The sequence below is a fragment of the Rhinopithecus bieti genome, unplaced genomic scaffold (assembly GCF_001698545.2).
Source record: "Rhinopithecus bieti isolate Rb0 unplaced genomic scaffold, ASM169854v2 scaffold_76561, whole genome shotgun sequence".
Lineage (NCBI taxonomy): Eukaryota > Metazoa > Chordata > Mammalia > Primates > Cercopithecidae > Rhinopithecus > Rhinopithecus bieti.
Window position 1 is genome coordinate 41,344 of NW_016828394.1, and position 20,399 is coordinate 61,742.

Genomic DNA, 20,399 nt, shown 5'->3' on the forward strand with positions numbered 1-20,399 from the left:
GGCAGCGGCAGCTGCCGCCGCCGGGCCGGGCCGTGGGGTGCGTCCGCCTCCGCCTGGGCTCCGCGCTCCCCAGCCGCTGTGCCTTCGTCGCCTGCGGCCGGAGGACCCGGAGCTGTCTGCGAGGAGCCCACGCTTTGCCAGCACTTTCCCCTGCCTCGTCTGTGACTGTTTTCATTTTGTTTTAACCCAGAAGAGGCGTCTCAACACAGCATGTTGGATATCTGTGTTTTATGTTTCTATGTGATTGCTCTTTCTTTTCCGGCCGGCTGTCTTTTCTTCTTTCCCTTCTTTCTTTCTTCCTTTCCCTGTTTCTTTTTTTCCTCTTTCTTTCTTTTTTCCTCTTTCTTTTTCTTTCTTTTCTTTTCTTTCTTTTTCTTTTCTTTTTTCTTTCCTTCTTTTCTTTTCCTTTTCTTTTCCTCTCCTCTTCCTGCCTTTCTCTTCTCTTTCTTCCCTCTTTCCTTTCTTCTCTCCTTTATTTTCTTCTCTTCTCTCCTTCCATTTCTTTCGTTCTTCCTTCTTTCCTCTCCCTCTTCCTGCCTTTTCTTTCTTCTCTTCTTTCTTTCATTTCCTTCTCTCATTTCTTTCCCCCACCTTCCTTTAATTTCTCCCTCACTCTCTTCCTCCCTTCCTCCCTCCCTCCCTTTTCTTTCTCTTCTTTCTTCAGCTTCCCTCCTTTCTCCTCTTTCTCCTTTCCTTACCTCTCTGTCCCTCCTGTTTTCTCGTCCCATTTCTCCCCTGAGTCTTCTCTTATTTCTGTTATCTGGTTCTCCTTCCCTCCCTCTCTGACTTTCAGTTTTTCTCAGTCTACCGGTAGAAGAGCAACTCCCAACTTTAATTCTGACATCTCCTAAAAGTCTTCTCCACCCCCTGTCACCATGGCCTCTTCCAGCCCCTCTCTCACTCCCAGCTCCCTAGACACTAGACCGTGTGGCCTGAAGGCATTGCCCTTGGAGGTTGACCTGAGGGAACTTTCCTGGGCACACCCAAGGCCCTTTCCCAGGCTCCTGGTCCCAAGTGAAAAATGGCCTTTTCCCCACCCTTAAGCCACCAGCTGAGCTTGGGACAGTGGGAGATCTGGTGGCCCCAGGCCTTATCGGACTCAGAGTGCGGAAGGGGAAGAAGGAAGATGACTAATTACATCATCTCCAGTTTCCCTGGGCTGGGGACAAGTGTCCCTAACACTGTTCCCATCCCTACTGAGTATTAGGATGAGGGTGGGTGGTAGTGAGAGTGAATTGGGTAACTGGGCTGGAAGTGAAAGTGTGTGCGCGGGGCACTCGTGTGTGTTCGTGTATGTGTATGTGTATGTGTGTGCCTGTGCGCGCTTGTGTTGGGCAGGTCCCGCTGTCAGTGGCCGCCTGGCGCCCCAGGCGCTCCAGCCTCCCGTCGCCGGCCGGCGCACTGAGCCAGCAGCCCCGGCCTTTAGGATTTCTGGAATGAGTGTGAGGATTTCTGCGGTACAGCGAAACTTTGTTAGGACAGGTCTTTAAGAAAACAGCCCTCTTCCCTTTTTCACAGCGACCACCCGCGACAGTTCTGAGCCCCGCCCTCGGACCCTTCTCCACATGCTTTTTGGTGGTGGGGGGATGTGGCTTCCCAAGGCCAGGCACTCGCAGTTGGCCGGAGCGCGAGGGGTTCCTGGAGGGTGGCTGCTGCGGCGAGACGCCGAGCGTGTTTTCCATCCATTCCCACCTGCCCTGCTAGCTGAGACGTGAGATTCGAGGGGTGCCAGAATAGAACTGTGGGTTCTATTCCGCGAAGGTGTGTTCACTTCATCCACCGCCACTTTTCTTCCTCCCCACGCAGCGCGTGTCAGGTAGGAGTAAGTGCTTATAGCGTTTCATCTCGCGCGCAAAATCCAAACAAAACTTTCACACTTCTTCAGCGAGTTCTGAGGACGCACCCGTCCTTAGCGGAGAGGACCAGAACATGAGGGGACATGTGTGTCCCGTCGTCAGCTGGGTCTATGTCGCCTGAAGGGGCGTGAAGAGTGCCCACTGGATGTTTTGGGGGAAGAGGAGGTGGGTGTTTGAGGGTTCGAGTGTGTGTACAGGGTGACAAGGGGCGCGGGTCGGCGTTCGGTTTAGCCATCTAACTCTGCGTCTTTGGCCGCAGCGGGGTGGGTCTGGCCCGGGCTCACTTTGAGAAGCAGCCGCCTTCCAATCTGCGGAAATCCAACTTCTTCCACTTCGTCCTGGCCCTCTACGACAGACAGGGCCAGCCCGTGGAGATCGAGAGGACAGCGTTTGTGGGATTCGTGGAGAAGGAAAAAGTAAGTGGGCGCAGCGCTGTCGCCCCTCGTCCCCGGTTCGGCTTGGGAGCAGGCCCAGGAGCCTTGGGCGGTGCGCCCTTCCTTGAGTGCAAAGCATCCATAACACACTTCTGTGTGGGGGTCCCCCAAGCCACTTCCCATCCCGGACGAACCCAGGGTCTTGGTCCACTGGCTCCTGCTCCAAAAAAGTTCTCACGGAGCCCCCAGAGCTAGAGAGAGACGAGCCTGGTTCTACAATCCACAGCCTTGGGCACCCGGGATGAACCCGCCCTCCGCTACCAGATCACGCACCGCCTGCCTCTGGTGGCCGGGGCACGAGCCCCTAGGCCCTGGGAAGAGAATCGCCTGTGTGCGCCCGACGGAATTTTATTTTGGGAGAGAGGGAGCAGTCAGGAACGGGGAGGGGGCGGAGAAGGGATCACAATTGGCCGCAATTTCTGCTGCTACCGTGGCTGGCTGACTGGCCAGCGGGGGTCCCGGCTGGGGGAAAGTTGCCTCGAAAGTTGGTCCACTCGCTCACGCAGACCTCTCTCCTGCATCTCTTGTGTCTTTGCGTCCTGATGCAACCCAGGAAGCCAACAGCGAAAAGACCAATAACGGAATTCACTACCGGCTTCAGCTTCTCTACAGCAATGGTGAGGCCCGGGGCGGGTCTGTGCCCTCACCCTGGGGCTTCGGGTCTGGGCAGGGGGCACAGGGAGCTCCAGGTGGACGAAATCCTCCAGCGAAGGTCAGTCACCCGCCTTATTCGAGGTGAACCAGCTTCTCCTAAATTTCGCCTTGGAGGTTTCACCTGAGGAGGCTCCGAGTGGCCCAAGAGCCTTATCGGTCTCGCTTTTACCTGGGGCCAGGTGTAGTGCCTCATCCCTCCCTGAGCCACTTTCATTCTTCCTCCCCTATCCTGAGGCCTGTTCCTTTGGCTTGGCCCAGGCTCCAGGCCCAAGGCCCCTTGAGTTTAGGGGCTAGGAAGGGTCATGGCCTTGAAGGCTGCAGGCGAGAGCAGAGGGACTCTTGTGAGAATAGACAAGTCGGGGTACCCCCATCCCAGTCCCAGCTGCAGACCTTGGGGTCTGGCTTCCGGGAGCGCTAAGGCTAGGTCAGCAGCACCTCTCTGGACACTCGGGAAGGGAGATCCTGGCTGTATTTTCCAGGACAGTGGAAGTTCCAATCAGCCTTAGAGCCCCTTTTGTGATATGTGTTTGGGGGTTTTGTTGTTATTTTTTTGTTGTTTACTTATTGTCCACCCACCCTCCATTGCCTCTCACTTAATTCTGCTCCCTTCCCCCATTTCCAACCCTAGGGATAAGGACGGAGCAGGATTTCTACGTGCGCCTCATTGACTCCATGACGAAACAAGTAAGTTTCTTGATTTTGGGCCACGGGGGTCTCTAGGTCACAAAATTCAGGACAGTCAAGATGCTAGTTGCTCCACCGCAGGAGGGCTGGGACTCTAACTCTAAAAGCCAGCGGGGGCGGCTCAGACCACACTCGCACCGCCTTCCAGTGTCCATTCATGCACTTCCACCGCCGCGTGGGGATGAGGGCTCGACGGCGCCGTCCCTCCAAGGGAACTCGGGCCTTGTGAATTAAGACTGCAGGGTGCTGAGTGGCGAGAATAAGGGCTGAACTTCCTCTGACCCGGCCAGGGAGCCCCAAAGGGTGCAAAAGGTGCCCAGGGACCCTGGTGCGGAGTGGGCTGAACCTCTGAAACCGAAGCTAGCCAGGCCTCCCCGGGAGGCAGAGGGGCGAGGGGCTGCGGGGGCGGAGGAGGGGTGGCAGAGGCGGCTTCCCCAGGAATGGTGAGATGGGCTGAGAGCGCAGATGACCATTCTGCAGATTTGTTTTCAAAGGGAATGATGGTGAAGGTAGTGTTGAAAGAGGGAGCGACAATTGTTAGAGGATATTTTGCAAAAACCCTCCTGCTTTTGCCTCCAAGTTTGGCAGGAAGCCAGGCAGCATGAGTGAGCTTGTGGTCTTAAAGGTACATAGACGGCATTTTCTTAAGCTTCAACACGCGGGTGTCAAGCAGTATACATTAAGGTTGAGTTATGGTTTAAAAGATACAATTATGAGCCGAGTCAGAAAAGAGGCCTGACGTTTTAATGAGGCACAGGAGCTTTTTCCCCTTCTTCTTAATTTTAAGAAAAAGTTTAGTTTCAGAATTAAGTAGTTGGTTAGGTAGTTGGCGGAGTTAGTAGCAGAAAAAAGAAGACAGTTTTATTGGGTGGGGGAAAGAAATCAGAACAAAGAAAAAGTTATCCATTGTGTACTAACCAGCAATTTAGCAAGAGGACTAAAATTTATTTACTTGATTGTGATTTTAGAATGTTTCCTTTAAAATAAGAGAAATGGTCTTCTTTCATAGATATTGGCTAAGAAAGTTTCAAATTAGGGTATATATGCATATTTAAAAATTGTTTTTAGATACACCACGCTGAAATATGTGGTAGAAATGCCACATTAATAAGCTGTTGGGCATTTAAAAAATCTAATATTCAAGAACCAATTTAATAGCTATTTTTGATGATCACGTTCATATTTCAGTGACACAAGCAGAAAACAAGAGTGTGAAATCTGTTTTTTAAAATAAAAATAAATATTGATTGAAATCTGTTTCATGCTATTTGCCTAAAATATTTGGCTTTCTTAAAAATCTGTTTATTTCTCAGTTGATTGCTCAGAGTAAATCACCATTTAAACTTTTGGTCTTGGTTTTATTTTCTTTAATGTATTTAATCATTACATAGGATTAATTCCTTTTCATTTAGACACTGCATTTTTTTTTTTTTTTTTTTTTTTTTTTTTTTTTTTTTTTTTACTTTCCAAGGCAGAAACACAAAAGCCTGATTTTTAATAAACTTTTTTTCTTTTGCGATGTCAAAATAAAAATGTCTTAAGTGGAGTTTTGTTTTCCAAAAATTGCCTTTGATACCCTGGTAATCTTTTCGCTCCATTCTCATTACAGGAAAAAAAAAAAAAAAAAAAAAAAAAAAAAGAGAGAGGGGGAAAGTAGGAACTTTAAGCATATTCTCTATATATTTATTAGGATTTACTTTTGTAAAAGATTCTACACAAATCAGTGCATAAGACCTGTCTGCTTGTGCAACATTGACCAATGAAATACTAAATTATACATAGCACTATGAAATGAACAATTGTAAGAAGCACAGAATTAAGACATGTTTGAAGTGACTAATTGCTCTCTGATGTAAACCTCCTCAAAATTTTAAGTCTCTCTATCAAAAAGTGCCACTACTAACTGATTTTCCCATTATAGGATGAACTGACTTTATACTCATATAAAAATGGGGGGAGAATCATCTTTTGATTTTTTTAAAGCAATACATCAAATATCATTTTACTAACAAGGTCATAGAGCTTAAGAAGAACTGCAGCTTAAGGCATTCTTTGACCACTTGGTGTCATAAATTCTATCAGGAAAGAGGGAGGAAGAGAGAAAGAGAGAGAGAGGGGAATAAGAACAAGATTAGTTTTATTTTTGATAATAGCACTTATGAGAAAGTCATTTGCCATAATATGACATCTCAGTAAAAGTCAAAATTATAAATGCATGCAATGATATATTTTGGTGGGGAGTGGCCTGAGAAAAGGTTTAATAATGAAGTCTAAAAAATATCAGGAAAAGGAATATCTCAAAGCATACCTGTGTGCTATCATAATAATTGTTTAACCACCTCTCTGTAGCTTTCACTTTGAAAGGCAGTTTCTACTCATTATCCAATTGCTTGTTCTTTGATTATGTGCTGCAAGAGTTTTGGAAGTAGGTTAGCTTCTTGTCTACAGGGTTAATACAATGGCCTCCAAAAAGCAGATAGATCAGCGTGAAGAAGCTTAACTTTCCCTAGGTGTGACATAAAAATAATTTATATTTAGCCTTAATGAGTAAAACAGTGAATCTTCATTTGGCTTGAAATTATTCTATCATAATTAAATACCAAGTCTGATTTAAAATTTCTTGAATCTTTGATTTTAGTTTAATATACAGTGGCTCCTTAAATCAGATGTAAGTCTTGATATAAACTGATTGATTAAATGATCACATTTTTTTCCTGTGAAATTCTTCCTCATAGACTATGGATTTTGATAATTATTTAGAGTACAGAATGAAACATTTCTGGTGTGATAAGTTCTGATAATATCCATTGTGGAAGGAATACCTAGCCACTGTTCAAGTGTCTTTTCTTAGCTGCCTGTTTATTATAACATTTTTCCTATCAGAGATGCAGCTTTATGTGAATGATTTCATATCCTTGACTAGAAAGTGGGGTTAAAACGCAAAAGGAATTTTGGGCAAGCAAAAATTAAAACTATTTGTGCATTCTACATTTCCATAGACTGTTCTTGATCTTGGGCGGAATTAGCAGCATTGAGATAAAAAAGAAATGTACTCAATCAACCAAGATGTATTGGTATGACACAGTATTTCACACCTTTTCAAAGTGTCTCATTAGACTATTTTGGGTAATGACTCTTAATTTTTGGACTCTACCAGGAAAGATGAAGCTTCATTAGAAATAAATATGTAAGAATCTGAGATCCCTTATCCCTATGCCTTCATTGTAAAGCACACAGGATATAATATTTTAAAAATTCACCCACCAACTAGAAAATAAGAGGCTTGCTTTTGGGAAGGGTTGTTCAAAACCAAGTTTAGCTGGACTAAAAATAGTTTGTTTTCATGTCATTACTGTTTTTGGTATTCCATTAGTGAGCATGCAGAATGCGCTGTAAGACCCAGAAGTTTAGGGCTATTGCATCCAGAAACAATATCTACTGCAGAAGCTCAAATGAATCCAGTGGGGGAGGTCTGAGGTTTAGTGGGCATCCTGTCAGATTTTCATGTAGTATTTGAAATACGATTATATTCTGTGATTGCTATAGTGAGTTATTTATCTTTAAATAGTTGTTTTTTTTTTTGAGTTTAGCTTGTCTCCCCTCTTACCATCTTGCTTTAAAAGAGTGATATTTTATAATTCAAAGAAGATACCAAATTGTATTAAGTTATCAAAACAAAACACTCTCTTCCCCTAAACAAAAGCTTGTTTGAGAAGCAGAAGATCGTAGTCACATAATCCTTGTATGTATGGATTTGAAAGTAGGTGATGTAGTGAGGAGACTGTGAAAAGGGTCCCAGGACAGTGGGGGGTCCAAGGTACAATCATCAGAAATGCTATCAGGTTTCTCTTCCCAGCTAGACTTTATATATTTGTTTTGATCTTCCCAGTACTTTAAGTTATTGATGCAAGTGTATTTTTTTTCCTATTGATTGTTTCATTATATCCTGCCATGGCTACATAGATTTGATTAACAATCCTTTCAGTTCATGGTTCTTCATTGGTAGATAAACACATTTTCAGTATATCAATAAGTTTCCAAGGAATTCACTAGGCCAGCAGAGAGGTTCTTCCATATATTTGGGGAAATAAACAAACAAAAAAGGACACAGCAAGTTTATAGTCAGAGGCCATATTTCAGCAGCTTTCTCTCTCCTTTGGTAACGTGTCAAAAATGCAGGTGATTTAAATTTCCTTGCACATAGAGGAATGAAGAAGTTTGGAATTTTTATGCATGATCAGGACCTGTGTTTGGGAAAATGTAAACTCATCACAGTGGAAAATGTGTTGTTTGGAGTCTGGGGGTGAAAACAAAGCTGATGGTTTTGGAGAGATTGCCGGAGCCAGATGGCCTAGTACTTCCCCAGTCTGGCGGGCCAACTGCTCCCTCCTGGATAATATACAGCCATTTGTTCGGGGATATTTACGCTAGAGCTGTTTCCATGTGAATGTTTGAACAGCATTAAAAATGAACATATTAGTAGAGATGCATTTATTGAACTCGTATGACTGTACAGATAGTCTGTTCTCTCTGTCTTATATTGCTGAGAGCAATGAAGGAGTGTTTGGACATTGGTGAATTGTCTACATAGTTGTTGAGCAAGAATGATCTGGTCTTAGTGGACAATTAAAACACATCAATGTTTGGAATCAGGCTAATGGAAATGATGTTAGCACCTACCTTGAAGCTCTGTTGTGAGAATTAAATAACTTCATACATGTTAACGACTTAGAACAGCAACTAGTACAAATTAAGTGCTTAATAAATTAGATGCCTTTATTATTATTATTATCGTTATTGCCCCATTGGGTTGACAAAGCCAATTGTATTTACTAATATAGGTGTAAATGTAGTTTCCATAGGAGTGAAATATCTTTTATTTGTGCTAGAAAAAGAAATACAATATGGGATTGTTAGAGTGATTTAGTTTTTTATGGTGTTTGAATAATATAAGGGGTTTTAGCTCTTTGAGATATAAAAGATGCATTCTAAAGCTAACTGCTTTTGGTACACGTTCTCTTTTTATTCAGGGCTGTGATGTAACTGAACAGCATACTGAATATGATATCATTCCTTCGCAACTTTCCTAATTCACTTCTGAAAACGGGCCTGCTTAGCTGTTGAGCTGAAATTACATCTTTGTAATTTGTTCACCAGTAGCCAAGCTGCTAATTGAAGCAAAATTATTTTTTTATTTTATTCCACTACTAATGGTGGATTGCTGTTTGACACGTTGTTTATGAAATGTCAGATTTGTGGTGCTTCCTTTGGCATGGTTTAATTTTTAACTGGTGTGCCTTCACCTACTGGAAATTTCTAGGACCAGATTAGCTAGCACCCTTTTTCTAAATTTTTTATTTTTATTTTTTAATGACAAGCAGTAGAACTTGGTGGTTGAATGTAATGATTATTATTACAGTGTGTTGATATTGTAGGTTGCATATCATTTTTTGATTAGCTCAATTCTTGGTAATTTGCTGCCAAAGGCTTGTTGACAGTTTGCATTCAGAAGACATTTCACTTGTGGTTAAAGCAGTTACTTTGTATATTCATGAACTTACTCTCTTAGGTGATAAAGTAGGTTTGTCCTTTTATTTTGTAAGGAGAAAAAGGAGTAACATATTTTCAGGGTATCATTTTGATTTAAATACAAAATTAGGAGTCTTTGTTAGTTACTGATAACCTTTCTTTCCCCTCCCTCCAACCCTTTCTACCTTCCTTCCTCTCTTTTTCTTAATTTCTTTTCCTTTCTTTCCTTCCTTCCTTTTTCCTTTCTTTCCTTCCTTCCTTTTTCCTTTCTTTCCTTCTTTCCTCTTTTCTTTTTTTCTTTTTCCTCTTCTTCTTCAACTAATGATGATAAGTTTCCTTTCATTTGGTTATAAATCAAGAAAGGCTCCTAATGAAAATATTTTATTTCTAAAAATCCTTTGGATTTTGCTGAACCAACGTCAAAAGTATTCTCTTCACTGCCTTTATTTTGGCATGGAACACAAAGAGTTAAAACTATTAGAAAAGTAAACACAGAAAAACCATGTTCAATTCTCTGTATTTTCTTTGGCATCCTATTGAAGTGTGATCCCGATGTACATTCACGGTGTATTTTTTCGTTTTACTCTGTGGTCTTTACCCATAGTAAGTTTCAATTAACTTTTAAGACCTAGAGGTATTTAAGAAAAGCTAAAATGAACTATGCTTCACAGTATGCCTTCCAAAACAGTGGCAACTGAGGCAGGTTTTGTATATTGATTGATTGGTTGGTTTTCAAAGATGTTACAGGTTACTTTATAATTGAGCGTTTGGAATTGATGATATTTTATTCATAACAGTAAAATTTCCAGAGCTGTTTTTGCATAAGAATGTGAAAGTTTAACAGTTTCTATGTTTTCTTCTTCTTTTAGTTAATTATTTTAAATATCCTGTAAAAGCCCCTTAATCCGAAGTGAAGAGAGTATTAAAAAATAATATGAGATATTTTATTTCTACTTATTAGAGTATGGCAGTAGAAAAGGAAGGCTAGTATATCACAAAAATAAATCTGTTCCAAATATATCCACTTTTGACAGCTGGTTGGTCAATTTCACCAGGTTTTTAAAGTTGAGATGAGGTTAATGTTGTTTACTATTTAACTCTCCTTCTTATGCAAGCATTCCTGTCACCTTAAGGGATTTATTTGCCATTGGCAGGATTAATTTAAACATTGTTTTCTACTTGATATTGCATTTTTGTTTCTTAGGTTGCAAACCTCAAGTTGATTCACTATCAACTGATTTACTTAAATAATGTATTTTATATGATTTTTCTCCCCCTCCCACCCATCTATTAGCAGGTATCCCATCTTCACTTCTGATAAACACATTGATTTATTTAAACCAGTGTTGTCTTTGTCCCTCTCACAACAGACAACCTTCCTCACAGTGAGCAGACTCATGATTTACTATGGAGGATGAAAATAAGGCTTCTTCTTGGTGTTCCATTGTCTGGGCCCTAAACCAGCTGTCTATTAAAATAGTTTCACTTAAAACAGCCAATGCTGTTTATATGCTTCTGTGATCTTCCAGCTGATCCAACCCCAACCAGCTTTACTCATACACCACAGAGGCACATATTTAAATTAGGAAGAAACATAGAAACTTCTCCCAAAGTTGGTGTTAGCAGGATCCCTGTCCTTTGGGGCTTAAAGTCTAGGTTTGCTGAACTGTGGACCAGCGTTGATGTGTATGCTAAATGTGGATGGTAAAATTGATGCAGGGCTATTAGTTGGGTGTGTAAGCTGCAGGGAGAACTTCATGGCATTTTGAAAATTCTTATTGTTGCCACTCTGCATCAGAGACATTCATCAAAATGAATTTATTATATATTCCTATACTGGATCCAATCAGGATGTGGATTTCTGTGCCCATACCTTCTGTATGATATGTGTACATGTGTGTACGTGTGTTTAACAATACTTTTCAGTAACAAAAACTGCTTTGGTGAGGTTAGAGGTGGATCTGTCTTTGACTGAATTCCGCTCTAGAGCTAACCTCATTACACTGAGTTTCTAGTTTACTTTAGTTACAGGATTTTAGTCCTACTCCATGGTGGAGTTTCACTTGCTTTTATTTCAGAAGTCACAGAAGCAGCACTGCTTTCTCTGCCTTTATGTGCTGAAAAATATTGTTCTATAGAGGCCCCAAGGAGAGGGAGAGAAGAAACTTCACGCTTTCGCTCCTCCCTAGAGTTCCTAACTATTTCTGAGCAAATCCAGACTGACGGTTTCATTTTTCTGTGCTTGATTTGGAGAAAGATTCTGTTTTGACTCTGCTGCTGGAAGCGTAGTGGCAGTGTGGTATTTGGTGAAGAGATGTATCATGGAGGCACAGGACCTTAAACAAGTGATATTCAGTCACCAAAGAAGTGACACAGGATTTCTGGTAGTCTGTGTCATCTGCTGTTTGGGGAAGCCATTAGTGTATTAGCATTGCATCCATTGCATATCATCATGGGCCCACTAATTTCAATGGACCAGCAGTCTCTTTTTTTTTTTTTTTTTTTGAGGCGGAGTCTCGCTCTGTCGCCCGGGCTGGAGTGCAGTGGCCAGATCTCAGCTCACTGCAAGCTCCGCCTCCCGGATTTACGCCATTCTCCTGCCTCAGCCTCCCGAGTAGCTGGGACTACAGGCGCCCGCCACCTCGCCCGGCTAGTTTTTATATATTTTTTTTCAGTAGAGACGAGGTTTCACCGGGTCAGCCAGGATGGTCTCGATCTCCTGACCTCGTGATCCGCCCGTCTCGGCCTCCCAAAGTGCTGGGATTACAGGCTTGAGCCACCGCGCCCGGCCAAGGACCAGCAGTCTTAGTAAAACTAATATTTGTATCATCTAGAAAGAATTGAAATGAGAAGATCTGATGTAACTGATAATTCCCCCTGCCTCCAAAAACCAAGCTTTTGTTTATATGTATATATGTATATATATGTGTATATATATATAGTATACAAAATATATATATGGTATATATATAGTAGGGAAAGCCCCATCAATGTCTGTGAATTTATTTACCAGGTTACTTCTTTTAGCTTAGCGTGACAAATATATTATTTTTTAAAGAGTGGTAGAACCAAAACATGACAAATCTTAAAGCTGAAACAGAGATTATCACAAGTATTTAGAGAACACACAAACCATGTAGTGCTAATAGGATTTAGAAGAAATGCTTCATTAGAGTTTTTTTAGCATCATGTATGAGATCTAATGAGTAATTTACTATGTTTTTTAAACATGTTTTCAACAGTGATTGCAGGAAATAAAGGAGGCAGATATAATTTTGGTTTTCAAAACATTTTTAGTTAATGCATTTTCTTGAGTAATGCAAATGCTTAGGATTTTGACAAGGTCTTTTAAGAATACAGGAAAGAATCATCAATGCATGCTGAAACTAGCGGATGAAAATTTGACACATAATAAGATATTAACACAATCTAGATTACCTCTGCAGAAGATAGTTATGAATCGCATAGGGTAGAGTAATAACTTTACCCTGGGGAAACCTGGCTGATGATCTCTGGTGGATAGCAAGCACCACCTTAACCAAATGGTCAGAATTTATGTTGCCAATAGTGGAACTAGTCAACAACATGATTTGATACACTGAGAAGAACTCAAAATCACCTCTGTGGTATCCCTGCCCTGAAGTACATAACTTTAATCCAAGCCTGAGGAAACACAGGCAAACCCAAATTGAGGGATGTTCTACAAAATAACTAGTTTGTATTCTTCAAAAATATGAATGTCATGAAATATAAAGACTCAGAAATGTTCCATATTAAAGGAGACGTGACAACCAAATACAGCACTGGATTTTCTTTTGCTGTAAAGGACATTATTGGGTAACTGATGAATATCAGTAGGGTCTGTAGATTCGATTATTATATCAATGTTAATTTTCTGATTTAGATAACTATACTGTGGTTATGTAAGAGAATTCCTTGTTTTCAGGACATACAGGCTGAAGTATTTAGGGCATGTCTGCAATTTACTTAATAAATGATTCAAAAAAAATAAAGAGAAAAGAATAAAGCAAATGTAATAAAATATAAACATTTTGGTAATCTGGTAAAATCTGGATGAAGAGTATCTTGGAATTCTTTACATATTCTTGAAAGTTTTTTTGTAAGTCTACAAGTATGTCAAAGTAAAACCATTTGTAAAATATAAGGTATAATAGGTTAGCCATAAAAAGTGGTTTTGATGGGCCAATGGTGGAGAAGTATTTTCTCCTCATGCAAGTACCTTTTCTCATTTTTTATTTTATTGCAATGTTTATTTTGTAAGGGGATCAGATACCATAACCACAGTATTCTCTGAGGATCTGTACACACTGGGTCTTAAGTTATACTCATGATTTACAGGTTCTGAAAGTCCCAGGTTCAAAAACAAAGCACATTAGAGCCAACTACAAGTTAGTCTTGTAGCATCTCTATGTACTATATAAAGATAGTCTCTGGCTAATTTAAGTAGTTTCGCCATCAAGAAATTGAGGGTTATAGGAATGTGTGAAAGTAATTTTATTAACAATTTGAAACCGTGTGATATTAGTATTATGCAGTGATACAGTGTTAAATTAGCTAAATGTAGCCCAGTGCAGAGCCCTGCTCTGCTAATAGCTGAGTGTATTGCTTTGGCCCAGATATTAACATGTAGATCCATGAAGGCTGAGGTCCCAGGGAACCTTCTTGGTGTCCTTGAGTAAAATGTTTGTTTTACAAACACATTTACAAAAAAATAGAAAAAACTATTTGGGCTGGTGAAGGGTTTTGGGACTCCAGATTTTGAGAGTCAGATGTAACTCTTCTTAGTTTAGGGAGATAACTCTGTGGCTTAAACCCCCACACACAGCATATGACAGTGAGTATTCCTGTTTGGGTGGGTGTACACCCTGTGAGAGCACATGTTCTCAGCCTGTTGACAGGAAGAGGGATTTTTCCTGATTGATGAATCATTGCAAACATGACACAGTTAGTGAATGGACTCCTTAGTTCACCTACACTTGTTTTCTACTGCTCACCCCTAGAAGACTAAATGTTGAGCCTGGAAGTAGTAAAGTGAGGAGGCAAATACATACCATTTAAAAATCAAATCCAAATGCTTTTCTGTATTTTCGGTAAATAGCATCTTAGTCTGCTAAGCCTTCTGGGTTTTCCCTCGTTATGGATGAGATTTATTTGTATTCTGTATTGAAAGGAGAATTGTGGCTGTCTTGCCCATCTCACACTCTGATCCAAAGATGTGCATCATGGCAAGCTGGTTGACGGGGCAGAGAGGAACATACCTTGTTCCATGCCTTTCGGGTTAATCCCGAATGACATACCTTCAAACAATCAGCTCAGTGATGTCTTTGGCTCCTCAAAGCTAATTTGACCTTCAGTAGTGGTGAAGTGGTTAAGAACTCAATTGTGATCTTTCTTTTTTTTCCTGGTACTTGTTTCCATTCTTAGCTAAAATTGTGCTTTTGCTTTTAGGCCATAGTGTATGAAGGCCAAGACAAGAACCCAGAAATGTGTCGAGTCTTGCTCACACATGAGATCATGTGCAGGTAAGAAATATCTTGGTCTCTCCCATTAATTAGCAAAGAGAAGATGGATTTGCATTTCAAATCTTGGTGAACTTTGGTCTTTTTTTGTGGGGGGGAGGTACACATTTATCTTGCTTCTACAGACAATCTAAAAAGAACTGTTAGATGTGAGTATTCGGTAGTAAAGTGTCAGGCATCACAGTAGTTCTCAATTATTTATTAGATTTCATCCTGAAAGACATACATTTCCATTTTGATATCACACTGTTAATGGGCACAAAGCACTGCCGTCCCCTTCTCCCTTAAAATCAAATAAAACAATATAACCCTTTTAGTGTTAATATATGCGCTCAACTGCATTGCTACTAAAATGAGTAAGAGTTCTATTGATGTCAGCAGAGTCTTCTGTTTGGGTAAGACTTGAAAGTTATAGTTCCCCTTTCTAATTCTCCCACTTGAAAATATGACTGCCCACACTTAGGCATCATTTCTTCTTAAATTGAATGTGGGTTTTTGTTTTTTCTTTTCCCTTGCATCTGACCTCTTAGTTACTCTGTATATAACTCTGAAAATGTAGCTAATACTTCTCAGAGGTAGTGAGCTTTCAGAGGGATGGCAAAGATGAGTCCCTAAAAGGTATAAAATTCATGTGACCCATAGATGAGTGTCTTTATTTTTGCCTGTAATCAGACTGAAGCTACATTTGAAAACAGGCAACTAGACCAAATTAACTTCCATGGCCTCAGCCAGGCTTTCCACATGTGAGGAAAAGGCCAGGGAACAGCCCTTTAACTTGCGTTCTTATTCTGCATAAAATGACACCAGCACTTTGCTCCTAATATATTCTGAATAATTGGATAAAGCCTGAAGATGCCACTGTGCATCAGAGAAAGGCTACTAATTGCTTTGTTAACCATGCAGGCTCTTCCTGGCACAATGCTGGCCTGGCTGCTGACTATTACTGACCAATCCGTTTAGGGCTTCAGCTGCTGCCTCAGCATGGGTGGGCTTTATTTGCTGCTCATGGACTTGTGGGGGAAAGCAACCTTAATACTCTACAGGTGGAAAGAAAAAGGGTTTAATGTGCTTTCTGAGTGAAATCTCAAATACCAAATTCTTCTATGTCTACAATTGTGTATGGCTATACAATTTTCATTTTTTCCCTTTTAAAAATATTTCTAACATTTGATTCTAAAATATATGGGAGTTTCATGCTTTCATTTCAGTGATTTGTAAGACTTATTAATTATTATGAAAACAGGTTATTTGTCTCTAATTTTAAAACAGTAGCAGAACCCCCAAAATATGGCAATAGATTTCTTTATATTACTAGGCAAAAATTAATGTTTTATTGTACATAGCAATTCTACAATAAAGCTGAGTTGCACCTTTCAGAATTGTGAGTAAAATTCATTTTGGAAAACATTAAAACATGACCTCTTTCTTCTTACTATCTTTTTTACCATATTTCTGTTTTGGCTTCTTACAATTAGCATGTCATTAGAATGAATTTTCCATGTTGTACTACATGTGATTCTAGCAAAATAGGAAACAGACAGGAAGATGGATCTCAACCAATGGGCCAAATAACATCTATATATCATAGATTTGCATCTCATATCTGCACATGTTTAGACTATGCTAGAAATCATTCTATTCTTGAAACACTTAAAGATATATTATGCCTTTCACACATAGGCCTACCCTCTATTAATGCAGTTTATATTTTTCTTGTTTTTAAAATTCATTGGTCCAAAGTACTTTATTATGCTGGTTGGTGTGCTTTACTGCTGATGTTCTTTCTATTTTCAGAAACATAAAATAGCAAAATAAAATCCTCAAGCCACTGAAGGCAAATGATGATGTTTGTACCGCGTGGCTAAGAGGGAAAAGCCGTATTCAAAATGTCATCCTGCTAATGTTACAGATTACGGGTTTTCCTGGCTGCCTATAGATGTATAAGGGGTACTGTTTGTTTACCAGGCCGCCATGACCCTATTACACAAACCTGTCATCTATTGTGTGGCTAACAGTCTTTTAAATTGCAAATCTGATGCTCTTTAGGGGGCTTTAGGAAAAAAATTCTCACTTTCCACACTATCCTATTTCTCTTGATTTCTTGCCTGTTGTAAGTGGAAGTTGGGATGTGCTGAATTTGCACCAGGGGTGCAAATGCAGGCTCAATTATAAGCATAAAATTAGAGTCTGTTCCCCATTAATCAGGCTGGCTAATTGCTATGCACCACCATTAGCCATATGGTGTGAAAGACAGCTTGCTCTCCCCAAGATGAAATTTCTTCATTGCAGACATGAAATAGTGAGGGCCCTGGATTTTAAAATAGCTTGTTTTAGATATTTAATTTCTAAACAACTTTCCGCAGTGCTTTCTATCAAAGCTAACAGCACAATAAAACTTTGCGTTGATGTCGTGAAAGCTGTATATTTATAGTATGTCGGCTATGGTGAAGGAGACACAGAGAATTTAGATTGACAAGACAAGGCTTGGTATGATTCTGTTTTGTTGCAGGCAAAGGGAAAAAAAAAAAGAAAAAAAAAGAGAAACACCAGAGAATTGTGTCTCAGGTGATTGCAAATTTTAAAAATCCATTGTGTTCTGTCTAAAAGGTGACCCCACTGCCTGGGCTGGCTAAGGGACTTGCCACCATTGGATTATATTATAAATGTTATTACCACTCAGAGACAAAACCTCTTTGACTTGACATGGAGCTCTTTCTGTGAAATTCTGAGAGAGTCTCTGCCTTTTTGGTAAATTGGAATCTATCATATCAATCATCATTACATTTTGCTATACCTGGTGGCTACGCTCTTAAAATAATACGGCCCAACATATGATTTTCTAAAGCACGATTCTAGAAGGGATTTGCATCCTGACATCCTGTGTTTAAATGTAGATGGAAAATAGGAACTATGCTTGGTCAGTGATCCTAGTTCCCAGAGCTCTGTTTGAGGAAGACCTGTTTCCCTCATCAGTGTATGGTTTCTTACAGGACCATGAGTTCTCAGGGCTCCCTTGAGTTTCCTTTTCTTCTTTTCTCTTTTACTGACTTATTCTGATTCCATCCTTCAGATTCCCACTTAAGTATGGCTTCTTCAGGGAAGCATCCCTGGCTCTCAGCCTGAGTCAAGTCCCATTGTTATGTTGTCCTGTAAACAGTGGTCCCCTTTTATCCATGAAGGATGTGTCGTGTGACCCACAGTGGATGCCTGAAACTGCAGATAGTATCGCACCTTACATACGCTATGTTTTTCCCATACATGCATGCCTATGATCATGTTTAATTTATAAATTAGACATAATATGAGATGAACAACAATTAGTAATAAAATAGAACAATTATAACAACAAACTGTATGAAAAGGTATGTGGATGTTGTTGCTCTCTCCAAATATCGTACAGAAGCCCAGCCCTTTGGGAGGCCAAGATGGGAGGATTATTTGAGCCCAGGAGTTCAAGACTGGCCTGGGCAACATAGTGAGACCCCCCCATCTCTATAAAAACTAAAAGAAAAATTAGCCAGTTGTGGTGTGTGCCTGTATTCCCACCTACTCAGGGGGCTGAGGTGGGAGGATAATCCAGGCTGCAGTGAGCCATGATTGCACCACTGCACTCCAGCTTGGGTGACAGAACAAGACCCCATCTAGACACAAACAAAAAGAAAAATGTGTTGTATGGGACCACAGGTAACTGAAACGGTGAAAAGCAAAACCATGGATAAGGGGGACTACTGTCTGCTTTTCTTTTCTTTCATAGCACTCAGCACACTTGTAACTTTTGGCCCACAATCTGTCTTCCTTTGCCAGACTGATTGCTTTTTGAAGGCAAGGAAGTTACTGGGTGCTCCTCTGTCTTCAGTTGTCCTATTTGTGAAATGGGGGATAATATTATTTATCTCATAGGGTGGTGATTAAGATTAAATGCAATAATCCCCATAAATGCTTATCACAGTGCCTTGACACACAGTAAGCACTGAATATCTATTGTTATTATTAATAGTAAGAGTATTTGTGTGAATAGCAGCAGCAGCAGCAATATTTGCAGTGTGGGTCTAAGTACCCAGTGCGCAGTTGTTCAGTGTGAATGCGGATAAAAGAACTTTGAATCAAAGTGAAATGTCTACTGAAACATACATGTACTTTGTTCATTCTAGTTGTGGTGGTTAAGGATGTTTTCATTTATTCTTTTAGCACCTACTATGTGCAAAACACTCAAAACCAGAGAGCCAGAAAAGACTTGGTTCTGCAGTAGGGGAGCTTATGGTGTGGCCTGGGAGATGATATCAGTTGGCAGATAATGAGACTGCACTCTAGAAAGGGTTGAATGTGATGAGAGGTTGAGGCAAAGGGCTATGTCTATTCAGAGAAGGGAGGAAGTACTTGTAGGTGGGTAGCAGGAATAGGGAGAGGGATTTTAGAGGGTGCATGAAGTGTTTGGGCATGTCTGTTGCAATCCAGCCAAAATTTCTCTGTGGAGAGTCTTGCAGGTGGATGGTCCTGAGTTCTGGATCTGGAAATAAAGTTATGGTCAAAGATAACTGACTTCAGAGGTCATTTCCCAAGGGTGAGAGTTGAAGCTATGGGCTTAGATGGGATTGACAAGGGAGGGAGAATAGAAAGAGAAGTTATGGCTATATTCTTGGGGGAATAATCACACTTAGCAAGAAGGCAGGGTGTGTTAGAGAGTTCAGAAAAAGAAACTTGAGCATAGAGAACACAGAAATAAAAGGAGGAGGCCAGGCACGGTGGCTCATGTCTACAATCCCAGCATTTTGGGAGGCTGAGATAGGCAGGTCACTTGAAGCCACGAGTTCAAGACCAGTCTGGCCAACATGGTGAAATCCCATCTCTACCAAAAAATACAAAAATCAGCTGGGTGTTGTGGTGTGCGAACCTATGGTCCAGGGAGGCTGAGGCACGAGAATCACTTGAACCCAGGAGGTGGAGGTTGCAGTGAGCAGAAATTGCGCCACTGCACTCCATCCTGGGTGACACAGTGAGACTCCACTCCATCTCAAAAAAAAAAAAAAAAAAAAAAAAAAAGATAAAAGGTGGGTGTTTCAAAGTGGGGGAGTCATATAGCAAGTGCTAGAGAGATCCAGATGGACATGAAGGCTTAGAAAGCACCAGACGGTCACTGGTAAACTTTAAAAGGAGATTCAAGTACGTGCTGAGGGCCTGGATGCCTGTATTACATGGTTGAAGTGGCAAGGAGTGACAGAGACTCTTATAAGAAGGATGTCGGCAGTGAAGAAACTAACTTAGAGAAAAGAAGGAGCGTCCTTTTAAAATTTTATACAATGGGAAAACTTGATAATGTTTGCAAACTGAAGGAAAGAATTAACCAGGGAGGGAGGAATGGCAAATGCAAAACAGAAGAGGAGTCCTTGGTGGGGCTGGTCCCAGGTAAGGCAGGATGAGATGGACCTGCAAGCTCAGGTACTTGAGTTAGTGTGATGAGGATGGATCACATACTTTAAGACACAGGAGGAAGACAGAGGATAGAAGAGCCTATTTAGGCCATGGATTCTTTAGAATCAAGTCATCTTTATAGCTATTAATCAGACTATTCAGATAAATCATAGATCTCAGTCTCTAGCCACTTTGGCGAAATATGTAAGGCATCTTGTTTTTTCCTGTAAAGTTTCAAGTTTGAAATGATGCTTTTCTCCCATTGAGAAAGGCACTATTCGTAGGAAAAAGTT

The 20,399-nt window shown here is 40.8% G+C and overlaps 1 protein-coding gene across 5 annotated transcripts in view; it reads left to right on the top strand.

Annotated features, from left to right (window-relative positions):
- The first annotated feature begins 1,718 nt into the window (after positions 1–1,718).
- Positions 1,719–20,399, top strand: part of EBF1 (EBF transcription factor 1) — a 413,838-nt gene continuing 395,157 nt past the window's right edge. For 4 of the 5 annotated variants that reach the window (XM_017864536.1, XM_017864537.1, XM_017864538.1 and 1 more), the window contains exons 1-5: positions 1,835–2,021; positions 2,116–2,272; positions 2,844–2,907; positions 3,573–3,628; positions 14,627–14,700. In XM_017864536.1, the coding sequence (XP_017720025.1) occupies positions 2,002–2,021; positions 2,116–2,272; positions 2,844–2,907; positions 3,573–3,628; positions 14,627–14,700 (371 nt within the window). In that variant the 5' untranslated portion in view covers positions 1,835–2,001. The other variant, XM_017864540.1, reaches the window with a different exon arrangement.